Source organism: Neoarius graeffei, chromosome 17 (genome assembly GCF_027579695.1).
Source record: "Neoarius graeffei isolate fNeoGra1 chromosome 17, fNeoGra1.pri, whole genome shotgun sequence".
NCBI classification, from domain to species: domain Eukaryota; kingdom Metazoa; phylum Chordata; class Actinopteri; order Siluriformes; family Ariidae; genus Neoarius; species Neoarius graeffei.
In genome coordinates, this window is record NC_083585.1 from 57103651 (window position 1) to 57118527 (window position 14877).

At 42.6% G+C, this 14877-nt stretch overlaps 1 protein-coding gene across 1 annotated transcript; it reads right to left on the reverse strand.

Annotated features, from left to right (window-relative positions):
- Positions 1-2020: 2020 nt before the first annotated feature.
- lyrm9 (LYR motif containing 9) lies at positions 2021-13568 on the reverse strand. Its single transcript, XM_060897766.1, has 3 exons — positions 13136-13568; positions 5094-5186; positions 2021-4726 (listed from the first exon to the last, which is right to left on the reverse strand). Exons 1-3 carry the CDS (start codon positions 13259-13261, stop codon positions 4667-4669), a joined length of 279 nt encoding a protein of 92 aa, XP_060753749.1. The 5' UTR covers positions 13262-13568; the 3' UTR covers positions 2021-4666.
- Between the last annotated feature and the right edge of the window lie 1309 nt (positions 13569-14877).

A 14877-nucleotide genomic window follows, 5' to 3' on the forward strand; every position in this document is an offset into this window, starting at 1 on the left:
AGCTCCTTAACATGTGCCACCCTGTTTTTAAAGGGACCAAAAGTAATTGGACAATTGACTCAAAGGCTATTTCATGGGCAGGTGTGGGCAATTCCTTCGTTATGTCATTCTCAATTAAGCAGATAAAAGGCCTGGAGTTGATTTGAGGTGTGGTGCTTGCATTTGGAAGATTTTGCTGTGAAGAAAACATGCAGTCAAAGGAGCTCTCCATGCAGGTGAAACAAGCCATCCTTAAGCTGCGAAAACAGAAAAAACCCATCCGAGAAATTGCTACAATATTAGGAGTGGCAAAATCTACAGTTTGGTACATCCTGAGAAAGAAAGAAAGCACTGGTGAACTCATCAATGCAAAAAGACCTGGACGCCCACAGAAGACAACAGTAGTGGATGATCGCAGAATAATTTCCATGGCGAAGAGAAACCCCTTCACAACAGCCAACCAAGTGAACAACACTCTCCAGGAGGTAGGTGTATCAATATCCAAATCTACCATAAAGAGAAGACTGCATGAAAGTAAATACAGAGGGTTCACTGCACGGTGCAAGCCACTCATAAGCCTCAAGAATAAAAAGGCTAGATTGGACTTTGCTAAAAAACATCTAAAAAAGCCAGCACAGTTCTGGAAGAACATTCTTTGGACAGATGAAACCAAGATCAACCTCTATCAGAATGATGGAAAGAAAAAAGTATGGCGAAGGCGTGGTACAGCTCATGATCCAAAGCATACCACATCATCTGTAAAACACGGCGGAGGCAGTGTGATGGCTTGGGCATGCATGGCTGCCAGTGGCACTGGGTCACTAGTGTTTATTGATGATGTGACACAGGACAGAAGCAGCCGGATGAATTCTGAGGTATTCAGAGACATACTGTGTGCTCAAATCCAGCCAAACTGATTGGTCGGCGTTTCATAATACAGATGGACAATGACCCAAAACATAAAGCCAAAGCAACCCAGGAGTTTATAAAAGCAAAGAAGTGGAATATTCTGGAATGGCCAAGTCAGTCACCTGATCTCAACCCAATTGAGCATGCATTTCACTTGTTAAAGACTAAACTTCAGACAGAAAGGCCCACAAACAGACAGCAACTGAAAACCGCTGCAGTAAAGGCCTGGCAGAGCATTAAAAAGGAGGAAACGCAGCGTCTGGTGATGTCCATGAGTTCAAGACTTCAGGCAGTCATTGCCAACAAAGGGGTTTCAACCAAGTATTAGAAATGAACATTTTATTTACAATTATTTAATTTGTCCAATTACTTCTGAGCCCCTGAAATGAAGGGATTGTGTTTAAAAAGTGCTTTAGTTCCTCACATTTTTATGCAATCATTTTGTTCAACCCACTGAATTAAAGCTGAAAGTCTGAACTTCAACTGCATCTGAATTGTTTTGTTCAAAATTCATTGTGGTAATGTACAGAACCAAAATTAGAAAAATGTTGCCTCTGTCCAAATATTTATGGACCTAACTGTAAGTTGAAATTATTATTATTATTATAGACCAAGTGAACAGATGTTAAAGATGGAAACGGTTATCATGTTGTTCTCATCTCATCTCATTATCTGTAGCCGCTTTATCCTTCTACAGGGTCGCAGGCAAGCTGGAGCCTATCCCAGCTGACTACGGGCGAAAGGCGGGGTACACCCTGGACAAGTCGCCAGGTCATCACAGGGCTGACACATAGACACAGACAACCATTCACACTCACATTCACACCTACGCTCAATTTAGAGTCACCAGTTAGCCTAACCTGCATGTCTTTGGACTGTGGGGGAAACCGGAGCACCCGGAGGAAACCCACGCGGACACGGGGAGTATCATGTTGTTCATTATAAATAAGTTTATTAACCATAGTGGCCAATATTTAAAAAACAACAAATATTCATTCACCAAATTCAAGATTATACAGAATAAGAGGCCTAGGGTATTCTGATTCATAACTTTATTTAATAAAGCACAGAGACCATGTTTGTCTGTCATTAGTCTGAGAGAAATTAATAAAGAGACGATTTGACAAACTGCTCATCACTGAGTATGACCAGTGTTTATTCCTTGAATGGACAGATGTTCAAATAAGAGAAAAAAAAATACATTTTAGCTGTAGATTTGATCACAGCTGACAAACAGAGCTCATAATGTTTATGAGATAGTCATAATATACAATGGAAATGAATACAGATCATTCACACAACACAACCAGAGGTCCATGAGCTAACAGCATGGTTCAACTGAACTATTTGTATGAAATATTCAGACAAATATAGGCTACTTCTGGTCTGTAAGTACCAAGATCTGTTTACAGTTTGGTAATAAAAGTGTTACATTACTCCCGTGAAACCCTGGCTGAAAATAGTGACTGGTAATACGCACAATATAGTTTAATATTATACAGACATGAGTGTTTTACTGGGAAATACACCACTTGTGTTTTTCATCCGAGCTCCATCCGGGACATGGAGAACCAAAACCGTGACATAAATCTCTATCTGTCACTTGTGAGGAAATCGATGAGTTGTTTTGATAAATTTAGGTACCTTTTGTTTGTGAATGTGTCGATATAATAAAAAGGAAATCACACCCTGGCCTGAAAATATGAAGTTTATCTTCTTGTGTTGAAAAAACTCTGATTTTTCAGACGAAATACATTGTGGATCTTAGTGACATATTTAAATAATATTGGCTGGTGTTGAGTGGTATATCAGATATATTCCATTCAGCTAGCAGGATACTGAAAAGCCAGCTAATATTATTATTATTAAACATACGCATTCCTTTCGGGTGTTCGGTGCGTCTTTCTCTTTTAAAATTCTCTCAGAATCTTCTGTATTTAACGAAGCAAACCTGGCGGCCATGCACGTTTGTTTACAAATTGTCCCAGTCGCTCGCTAGCACGGAAGTTTTACGTCTCTGACGTGTGACGTCATGTTGTCTTGACAACTGTGCAATATCGTAAACCATATTCAACGCTCATTCTCCATTGGGTAGAGCGACGTAACACACGTAGGATAAGTGATATGCTAACAATATTGCATGCTATCGAACCAAATGAATGAAACCTGCTAGAAGGGAATAGAACACGTTTTTATTTGATCGAAAAAGTGTCCTGTATGTATAATAATTCTGCATGTTTCACTCTGATGACATCACTCCCAGTGTTTTCCCGCTGACTAAACACGCGTTGTCAAAATGATGAACCGGTTCAAAATTAAAACTCTTTTGATTAACTGGCGTTTTTTGTTTTTTTTGTCTATGTGTCTGTATAATATAAAAAACATTACATGGTGGCGCAAAGACATGAAGTTTATCTTTTCGTGTTGAAAAACATATCCCTCGCTCACTCGTGAATATATACATTCACCACTCGAAGATAAATTTCATATCTTCACCGTGTAACATCCTCGATATACACTACCGTTCAAAAGTTTGGGGTCACCCAGACAATTTTGTGTTTTCCATGAAAAGTCACACTTTTATTTCCCACCATAAGTTGTAAAATGAATAGAAAATATAGTCGAGACATTTTTCTGGCCATTTTGAGCATTTAATCGACCCCACAAATGTGATGCTCCAGAAACTCAATCTGCTCAAAGGAAGGTCAGTTTTATAGCTTCTCTAAAGAGCTAAACTGTTTTCAGCTGTGCTAACATGATTGTACAAGGGTTTTCTAATCATCCATTAGCCTTCTGAGGCAATCAGTGCGTTTACATGCACATAGAGAAAATCGAATTTCTGCCGTTGCTCGACTGAAATCAAAGTTCTAAATGCCATGGAAACACCTTAGCTAGGCTGAAATTGAACCGAACTTGATTTCTCGTAATCGAGCTACACGACCTAGATTATGCGATTTTTGCCGAGCTACTTAGTGCATGTAAACCCTATCGAGCTACGTAGTCGAGCTACTTACTTCAGCACTGCCCCTTCCGGAAGTGACGAGTGACGAGACCACAAGCGGGAAACACAACAGCCTCGGTCGGCATGACAACAGTAGTAGCGAGCAGCAGAAGAGGTCAGGAGGAACAAACGAAGAAGAGAAAATGGCGAGCAGAAACGTGCACTTCTGGAGCAATGAGGAGACAGAGTTCATGCTCATTCAGCTTAAGGAGTTGAATATATTAAAATTCATGGACGGGAGAAAAACACGCAATGGAGAACACGGAACTGATAACTTTGTTTACACTCTTGAATAGCTCTTCTTCATGACGACAACTGGAAGTGTACCAACACGATGGGGTGTGTAGCGCCACCTGTGGCTCGGGTGCACAATGTACCTCACACAATAGCTCGATTTCCTTGTGTGCATGTAGGATTGGATTTCTCTGGCACCCCTGCTGGGACCCTTTGCTCGATTACCGACAGCAGCTCGATTTGGATGTGCATGTAAACATACTGAATGAGCAAACACATTGTACCATTAGAACACTGGAGTGATAGTTGCTGGAAATGGGCCTCTATACACCTATGGAGATATTGCACCAAAAACCAGACATTTGCAGCTAGAATAGTCATTTACCACATTAGCAATGTATAGAGTGGATTTCTGATTAGTTTAAAGTGATCTTCATTGAAAAGAACAGTGCTTTTCTTTCAAAAATAAGGACATTTCAAAGTGACCCCAAACTTTTGAACGGTAGTGTATGAACTTTAAAGCAGTCCAGCGTAGCATCACCTTCAATCAGACTTGTTCTGTTCCGTTTCATCCTGACCTGGAGATCCTGTCTTTTTGACATACTGTGAAAAAGAAATGGAGAAAGATTAATCCATCAGTGGATAGATAATCTGTAAGGAATAAAACATGCTGTTACAGGAGAATAATCAAAACTTCACCATATCGAAAAAAATGACCCTTCTGTGGTGCATTCAGCTCAATTACTTTCAGAGCTGCTGTTATAGAAAATTAATCAACACCTCCTGACCAATCAGAATAAAAAAAACACAACTTGATAACAACTTGACTGCAGCTTCAAAAAAGGAAAACATTTGACCATAATGTCCCTCTCAACCCCTTGTTTAATAAAACATGGTGATAAAAATCTGTAACTCAGATTCCAGTGGTTTAACCACTTTTCTTTCACCTCACAACTCTACTGACGTTCACCTTGTTTAAGATCCAGTCAGCATCAGAAATCGCTCGCTGGATGATCATACGAATTCGTTCCGGGTCATCTTCATCTGCGTGACTATTGTAACTCTGTACAGGACAACACAATCTGTTATGAAAATTCAATATGACGATGCAGTAAACATGATGTAATCTGGTGACTCCTCACCACTATCTGAACATGCATCAGATATTTTCTTCTGAAAACTGGTGATAACTTTTAGACCCTGGGTAAAAGAAACATCTCATCTCATCTCATTATCTCTAGCCGCTTTACCCTGTTCTACAGGGTCGCAGGCGAGCTGGAGCCTATCCCAGCTGACTACGGGCGAAAGGCGGGGTACACCCTGGACAAGTCGCCAGGTCATCACAGGGCTGACACATAGACACAGACAACCATTCACACTCACATTCACACCTACGCTCAATTTAGAGTCACCAGTTAACCTAACCTGCATGTCTTTGGACTGTGGGGGAAACCGGAGCACCCAGAGGAAACCCACGCGGACACGGGGAGAACATGCAAACTCCACACAGAAAGGCCCTCGCCGGCCACGGGGCTCGAACCCGGACCTTCTTGCTGTGAGGTGACAGCGCTAACCACTACACCACCGTGCCGCCCCTGTTCAAAGATCAGAATGGGAAAAATTGTGATCTCAAAATGTGACTTTCTTTCACTGTTTCATGGGTGTCGGTCTGAGCCAGATGGACTGGTTTGACAATTTCAGAAAGTGCTGATCTCCTGGGGTTTGTTTTCACACACAACAGTCTCTAGAGTTTACACAGAATGGTGCAAAAAACAAAAAAAACATTGAGTGAGTGAGTGAGCGAGCGACAGTTCTGTGGGTGAAAAGTAAACAAATGCCTTGTTGATAAGAGAGGTCAGAGATCAGAAAATGACCAGATTGGTTCGAGCTTTTTGGCCAGGAAGGATATAGTAACTCATATAATTACTCTTTACAACTGTGGTGAGCAGAAAAGCATCTCAGCATGCAACAGCAGAAGAACACATTGGGTTCCAGTCCTGTAGCCAAGAACAGGGATCTTAAACCACACTCACAACCCGCTGTACGTGCTACTACGGGCGGTCTACGGGAAAAAATTTGGCAAAACCGTGCTTGAGACTTGCATGACATTTGCGTGTGTTCAGCGCCGTAGAAGGTCGCAGACTGGCCATGGAGACTTTTGGTCCTGCACTGGCAAATTCTACGGGTCTGGCGAAAAATCAAGAACACATCCACTACGTACGGGACCCATACTCCTTTTGTACACCTGAACCAAGTCAGCAGCGTGGCTAGTAGGGGCTTTTTGCGAAGACAGTAAGATGCACGAGTGACGCACGGTCATTGTACGAGTGACGTGCCTCAGAAGTACTACACAAGTACAACCCCGATTCCAAAAAAGTTGGGACAAAGTACAAATTGTAAATAAAAACGGAATGCAATGATGTGGAAGTTTCAAAATTCCATATTTTATTCAGAATAGAACATAGATGACATATCAAATGTTTAAACTGAGAAAATGTATCATTTAAAGAGAAAAATTAGGTGATTTTAAACTTCATGACAACAACACATCTCAAAAAAGTTGGGACAAGGCCATGTTTACCACTGTGAGACATCCCCTTTTCTCTTTACAACAGTCTGTAAACGTCTGGGGACTGAGGAGACAAGTTGCTCAAGTTTAGGGATAGGAATGTTAACCCATTCTTGTCTAATGTAGGATTCTAGTTGCTCAACTGTCTTAGGTCTTTTTTGTCGTATCTTCCGTTTTATGATGCGCCAAATGTTTTCTATGGGTGAAAGATCTGGACTGCAGGCTGTCCAGTTCAGTACCCGGACCCTTCTTCTACGCAGCCATGATGCTGTAATTGATGCAGTATGTGGTTTGGCATTGTCATGTTGGAAAATGCAAGGTCTTCCCTGAAAGAGACGTCGTCTGGATGGGAGCACATGTTGCTCGAGAACCTGGATATACCTCTCAGCATTGATGGTGTCTTTCCAGATGTGTAAGCTGCCCATGCCACACGCACTAATGCAACCCCATACCATCAGAGATGCAGGCTTCTGAACTGAGCGCTGATAACAACTCGGGTCGTCCTTCTCCTCTTTAGTCCGAATGACACGGCATCCCTGATTTCCATAAAGAACTTCAAATTTTGATTCGTCTGACCACAGAACAGTTTTCCACTTTGCCACAGTCCATTTTAAATGAGCCTTGGCCCAAAGATGATGTCTGCACTTCTGGATCATGTTTAGATACGGCTTCTTCTTTGAACTATAGAGTTTTAGCTGGCAACGGTGGATGGCACGGTGAATTGTGTTCACAGATAATGTTCTCTGGAAATATTCCTGAGCCCATTTTGTGATTTCCAATCCAGAAGCATGCTTGTATGTGATGCTGTGCCGTCTAAGGGCCCGAAGATCACGGGCACCCAGTATGGTTTTCCGGCCTTGACCCTTACGCACAGAGATTCTTCCAGATTCTCTGAATCTTTTGATGATATTATGCACTGTAGATGATGATATGTTCAAACTCTTTGCAATTTTACACTGTCGAACTCCTTTCTGATATTGCTCCACTATTTGTCGGCGCAGAATTAGGGGGATTGGTGATCCTCTTCCCATCTTTACTTCTGAGAGCCGCTGCCACTCCAAGATGCTCTTTTTATACCCAGTCATGTTAATGATCTATTGCCAGTTGACCTAATGAGTTGCAGTTTGGTCCTCCAGCTGTTCCTTTGTTGTACCTTTAACTTTTCCAGCCTCTTATTGCCCCTGTCCCAACTTTTTTGAGATGTGTTGCTGTCATGAAATTTCAAATGAGCCAATATTTGGCATGAAATTTCAAAATGTCTCACTTTCGACATTTGATATGTTGTCTATGTTCTATTGTGAATACAATATCAGTTTTTGAGATTTGTAAATTATTGCATTCCGTTTTTATTTACAATTTGTACTTTGTCCCAACTTTTTTGGAATCGGGGTTGTACTCCACACTTACTATTTCTGCGGCCCCTAAGACAGAAGTACATCTCACTTTCTACCCCTATGTATGGCGTGCGTGCAGCGCACACGACCCGCACGCGACACGAGGGGCAAGACTCTGGGTATATATATATTGGGGGAGGAACCAAGGAACTGATCATGTAGTGTGTAGCCTTGTAGAAGGGAAGAAGATGGCTGTCGCCATACCGCTGCAACGACTGAGGGAGTTGGACCTTTATAGGCAAATGATAGAAGCTGAGGAGCAGCACAAAGCGATATTGGCTTTGCTAATACAGGAACACCGATGTCAGAACGCGAGGCAGCAGAGGCAGTGGCCTCTGTCCCATCTTTTCCCAATCACTTCCTCTCTCTTATCCTCTGTCGAATGCAACCTGTACTTGACAAGTACTTTGCCTGTACTCCTCCCCTAGGGTGGTCCCAAAATTTTTTTTTTAGGATTTTGTTACGATCACCTTACCTTTTTTTTTACATTGCCTAAAAGAAGTTATTGTGCGAAATTTGGTTAAGATTGAACAATGTTTAGAGGTGCCACAAAGCCATTAAAGTTTTCACTCAAGACACAATATAAAATAATGTGGCTTATTAACTGTTTCATATTAATACAAACAATACAGTAATATAACTTCCTGTGTTCAAAGTAACAATAGCTATTACTTGTCTGTGATTTTCTAAACCCTTCGGTATTCTGCTATCTTGTGGAGATAAAAGAACACACTAAGGACTTCCCTAGCAGAAGGAAGCTTTCTCCCGGACAGTTCCATGGAAGTGGGACCAATTAACCAAACATAATTGTTAGTGCTGTCAAAAATGTCGCGTTATTAACGCGTTAACTTGACTCAATTTTAACGGCAATAATTTTTTTATCGCGAGATTAACGCTCTGTGACATGATGCCACACCCTGCACAGCCAGAGTCCTCTGCCCTCCCCCGAAGAGCCACGGTGCTCGGCTTAGGTTTCGTTTTCCCATCGGCGGCTCCAGCCCCACTTTGCAGTGGCTGTGACAAGACGTGTTATGCTCTGCAATAAAAAAAAAAACCATTGGTACAATCAGTGTTTGAACTATGCCGATATTTTCGGGGGGGTCCCTTTTTTTCCCTTGGGGGGTGCTTGCGCTTGTCTCAGAGCGCGGCTCTCCATCGCACGCTCACTTCGGATATGCAAATGCTTCCCGTTACACACGATTGCTATGTCAATAAACATCATTTTGCCAATATTTTAGAGACCCCCCAACATTTCCCAAATCATGTTTTCAAGGGATCTCATGTCTGTTTCAGGGGATCTCGGATCCCCCGTGTACCCCCGTAGTTCGAACGGTGAGCAAGCCCATTCACTTTTTTATGCTGATAAGAGAATTACAATGGTTTTTCATGTGACAAAAATGTGCGATTAAATTGCGATTAATTGCGAGTTAACTATGACAGTCGCGACATTAATCGCGATTAAATATTTTAATCGCTTGACAGCACTAATAATTGTCCTTTCTGGTTTTGTGCTTTGCACCACCGGTACTACTTGTATTACTCTTGCTAGCCATCTGAAAAACATAGAAAAACATTCACAACTTCATCAGCATATTACGATCAGTGCTCATTGTTTAAAACCCCTTAGTGCATGAAAGTTAACCTTCTATCAGTCTATAAACTCCTCCTGCCTCTTCTTTTTCATAGAAGTGGCATATTCCCTCTAGAACTGTGACTTTTTGGGGGTTTAAGATCTTCTCTGCAACAGTCTACGCACCAACTAATGTTAACGGCTTACCCGATTTGCAACCTCGTGTGGCACCTCTAAATATTAACCAATTTTTCTGAAATTTTGCTTGTCGCCTTGTTTTAGCCTATGTAAAAAAAAATGGTAGGGTGGTCGGAATGTTTTGGTAAAAAAAAATTTTTTTTCCCATACATTTCGGGACCACCCTATCCTCCCCCAAACTTTCCCCTGGGTTCACCGCGACCCTGCAGCATGGCTGCGAGCTATCAAACCCTGTGACCCGTACGCATCCAAAACACTTACGGCGGGGTGTGGGTGTGACATTAGAACAAGTGGTTGGGGAGTGTATTTTGTAAATGCCTAAATAACTGTTTCGTTATGCAATGCACCTGAGATGCAAATTTGGTAAGTTTGGTTTGCAAATGATCGTGAATTAAATCAGTGAACATGTAAATTTCTCTCTGACTTAGTTCTGCTTTCAATACGATTCTACCTCAGATTCTCTTAAGGAAGCTGGATCAGATGGAGGTGAACCCCTATTTAATCAAATTTAGGTATTTTGCATTCCTCATTGGTAGGCAGCAACAAGTGAAAGTTAATTCCACCCTGTCTCACTCACAGGAAATAAATATTGGCGCTCCTCAGGGGTGCGTAAGTTCTCCCATCCTCTTTACATTATATACAAATGACTGTAAGAGCCAACATAGGAGCAATTACATCATTAAGTTTTCAGATGATACAGCTTTACTGAGCCTTCTGTCAGCACAGGCAGACCCTAGGGGGTATCACACAGACGTACAGGATATAGTGCTGTGGTGTGAGGACCACAACCTCATTTTGAATGTGGATAAAACAAAAGGGATGGTCTTTGACCCCAGGGCTGTGGGGGATTATAGTCCAGTGCTTATTAATGGACAGGGAGTCCAACAGGTATCACATTTTAGGTACTTGGGTATACATTTTGATTGTCAGTTAAAGTGGGCAACTCATGTGGAGTCTGTTTGCTCAAAGATCTGTCAAAGGCTGCACTTTTTACGGAGACTCAGGGTCCATGGTGTTGATAAGAGCATCATGCTTTTGCTTTATAGAGCAACTATTAAATCTGTCATCCGCTACGGCATCACAACATGGTTTGGAAACTTGACTGTAAAAGTCAGAACGCAACTCCAGACTCTTGTCAAGAGGGCAGGGAAAATAATGGGCATACAGCCCTCATACTCTTTACAAGGAATTTTTGAGGAGACAGTTACCGTAAGGGGCCTCAAGATTGCTACTGACCCAACCCGTGTTTTAAATAATGAGTTTGAGCTGATGGCCTCTGGTAGGAGGTATAGGCTGCCAACATGCAAGCTAAATACACTACCGTTCAAAAGTTTGGGGTCACCCAGACAATTCTGTGTTTTCCATGAAAAGTCACACTTTTATTTACCACCATAAGTTGTAAAATGAATAGAAAATATAGTCAAGACATTTTTCTGGCCATTTTGAGCATTTAATCGACCCCACCAATGTGATCCCTCACCGAATCCAGGCACACATGTCGGCCGAAACAAATCCGAGATAATCGCAAAAGAAGCATTTTTTTTTTCGAAATTTGTGATTTTTGTTTTTTTACATCATGTGCAAGTTGAGATCTTGAAGAATGCAATCAGTATTTCAGATAATAGATTGTTTTGTTGGAAAAGCATAAATTTTTTGTTGCAAATTGTCACGTTTTTGTCAGGACTGTAGCCTGCTGGGGGGTGTGGGTAAATTACCATATGGGCCATTCACATGATGATTTCAGTCATTTGTTTTTTTTTTCCCGCAAATCAGCTGTATGATACGAGCTGAGCGCATGGCTACTTAACTGCATACAGGCGTGTGATTTCACTATGGAATGAGTTACTAAACAGAGCGCAGAGGAGCAAACACCGCGAAGCAAACAGACACTCGGTATTTACATCGGAGATCACCATTTCTAGCAAAAAAACCCGCAACCTTGTTTTCCAGATTGAATGGAATACTTGAATGATTGGATGATACACGGACCGTTCTAGGATTACATTCCATCGGAGGCATTGGTGTGTGCAAGGCACCGTTTCTCTTTCTGATGGGGTAAGTTTATTAATCTAAGGCTGTGTGGTTATTTTTGCATGTAGTGGGTGGTACCTGTCGGACAGTGTGCCTGTAGTGGGTGGTACCTGTCGGACAGCGTGTCTGTAGTGGGCAGCATGTCTGTAGTGGGCGGTACCTGTCGGACAGAGTGTCTGTAGTGGGTGGTACCTGTCGGACAGTGTGCCTGTAGTGGGTGGTACCTGTCGGACAGCGTGTCTGTAGTGGGCAGCATGTCTGTAGTGGCCGGTACCTGTCGGACAGAGTGCCTGTAGTGGGTGGTACCTGTCGGACAGTGTGCCTGTAGTGGGTGGTACCTGTCGGACAGTGTGCCTGTAGTGGGTGGTACCTGTCGGACAGCGTGTCTGTAGTGGGCAGCATGTCTGTAGTGGGCGGTACCTGTCGGACAGAGTGTCTGTAGTGGGTGGTACCTGTCGGACAGTGTGCCTGTAGTGGGTGGTACCTGTCGGACAGCGTGTCTGTAGTGGGCAGCATGTCTGTAGTGGGCGGTACCTGTCGGACAGAGTGTCTGCAGTGGGTGGTACCTGTCGGACAGTGTGCCTGTAGTGGGTGGTACCTGTCGGACAGCGTGTCTGTAGTGGGCAGCATGTCTGTAGTGGGCGGTACCTGTCGGACAGAGTGTCTGCAGTGGGTGGTACCTGTCGGACAGTGTGCCTGTAGTGGGTGGTACCTGTCGGACAGCGTGTCTGTAGTGGGCAGCATGTCTGTAGTGGGCGGTACCTGTCGGACAGAGTGTCTGCAGTGGGTGGTACCTGTCGGACAGTGTGCCTGTAGTGGGTGGTACCTGTCGGACAGCGTGTCTGTAGTGGGCAGCGTGTCTGTAGTGGGCGGTACCTGTCGGACAGAGTGTCTGCAGTGGGTGGTACCTGTCGGACAGTGTGCCTGTAGTGGGTGGTACCTGTCGGACAGTGTGCCTGTAGTGGGTGGTACCTGTCGGACAGCGTGTCTGTAGTGGGCAGCATGTCTGTAGTGGGCGGTACCTGTCGGACAGAGTGTCTGCAGTGGGTGGTACCTGTCGGACAGTGTGCCTGTAGTGGGTGGTACCTGTCGGACAGCGTGTCTGTAGTGGGCAGCATGTCTGTAGTGGGCGGTACCTGTCGGACAGAGTGTCTGCAGTGGGTGGTACCTGTCGGACAGTGTGCCTGTAGTGGGTGGTACCTGTCGGACAGTGTGCCTGTAGTGGGCAGCGTGTCTGTAGTGGGCGGTACCTGTCGGACAGTGTGCCTGTAGTGCGCCTGCGCGGCCGGACTGGGCAGCAGTTTACAGCAGCGAAGCAGGTAGCGGTAAAGCTGAACCGGAGTCCGCACAAACTCGGCACCCGGAAGTGGTGTCATTCCTACCGGGTCACACTGACTCTGATGACATTCACTAAAAACCGATTTTTAAAAACAAAAATACACGAGTGCAAAATGAGCTGAGAACAGAGCTGTGCATCAGCTGGAGCTGATTATTATCTGCCGTGTTTATATTCTGATATGAAATATTCCCCTCTGAACTGTGCGGGCTGTTTAAAAGCACCGAATCACAAAAAAGCTTCTTATTGCCTCCTTAGGTTCCCTTGATGGGGCATAAAATAGTGGTTTCTGCTCCCTGCCTAGAGACATACATGTGCAGTCAGTGTGTGTTTGGTATTCTTCCGAAAGTACCTTCCGGTTTCCGTGTGACTGGGTAATAATTTCAAAATAAAAGTCCCATTTTTTTTTAAACTTCCGCATGAGTGGCTGGATGTGTTCGAGGGCAGAACTGGAGGTCAGGTGGAATTTTTCAACCTCGGTTAGAACTCTGAACCCAGTTCATAATTTGCTGCTTGTATGAGAGAGACTTACTATATCTAGGGTTAGGAGTTGGGAAGACTTTGTGTTTTAAACTCCTTGATGACATAATAACACTGGACTCATTAATATATATCCAGTCAAGCCCGAAATTATTCATACCCCTGGCAAATTTTGACTTAAAGTTACTTTTATTCAACCAGCAGGTTTTTTCTTGTTTGGAACTGACACAGGCGCCTCCCAGAAGATAATAAGACGATGTACAAGAGGCATCATTGTGGAAAAAAATATTTCTCAGCTTTTATTTACATTTGAACAAAAAGTGTCATGTCCAAAATTATTCATACCCTTCTCAATAATCAATAGAAAAGCCTTTATTGGCTATTACAGCAATCAAACGCTTCCTATAATTGCTGACCAGCTTTTTGCATGTCTCCACTGGTATTTTTGCCCATTCAGCTTTTGTGATGAACTCCAACTCTTTCAGGTTGGAGGGTTTTTATATATATATATGAGTGATTCCACGCTTATGGGTACTGAAATGGGGACATTAACTTATTTTTAAAAATTCACCTAAAACCATTTCTTTTTTTACCATCAGGTCACAAAACATGTAATCTTTAATGAATGATATGTTAAAAGATAACTTTAATTTTCTGAGATGTAATAAAAACATATTTATATGCCAAAGTCAGAACGTAACAGAAGTGTTGTGGACATATAGATTCTTAATTTTAACAATGTAGAATTACTTTTTGAAACATAGGAAGGTGATGTTTTAGCAAATATAATTAATAAACATGTGTAGTAGAATAAACATACACATTCTTTCAATAAGATTAACATGGTATAGAGCTAGATTGTAATTAATTTGTAACAGACGCGAGATGGACAATCGTAACAGAAGTAATGTAACAGACATCATTTTGGAACTCATAGGCTTGACTTTGGCATATAAATATGTTTTTATTACATCTCAGAAAATTAAAGTTATCTTTTAACATATCATTCATTAAAGATTACATGTTTTGTGACCTGATGGTAAAAAAAGAAATGGTTTTAGGTGAATTTTTAAAAATAAGTTCATGTCCCCATAAGCGTGGAATCACTCATATATATATATATATATATAAAAGTGCGGCACGGTGGTGTAGTGGTTAGCGCTGTCACCTCACAGC

What these genes read in the sequence shown, in the direction of transcription:
- lyrm9 (XM_060897766.1), bottom strand. Translation starts at nt 13,261, where the DNA reads ATGACACCACTTCCGGGTGCCGAGTTTGTGCGGACTCCGGTTCAGCTT. An exon ending in ACAGGCACACTGTCCGACAG is followed by an intron (nt 5,187 to 13,135) that starts GTACCGCCCACT and finishes TGTCCTGTACAG; the next exon opens with AGTTACAATAGTCACGCAGA. An exon ending in CTGACTGGATCTTAAACAAG is followed by an intron (nt 4,727 to 5,093) that starts GTGAACGTCAGT and finishes TCTTTTTCACAG; the next exon opens with TATGTCAAAAAGACAGGATC.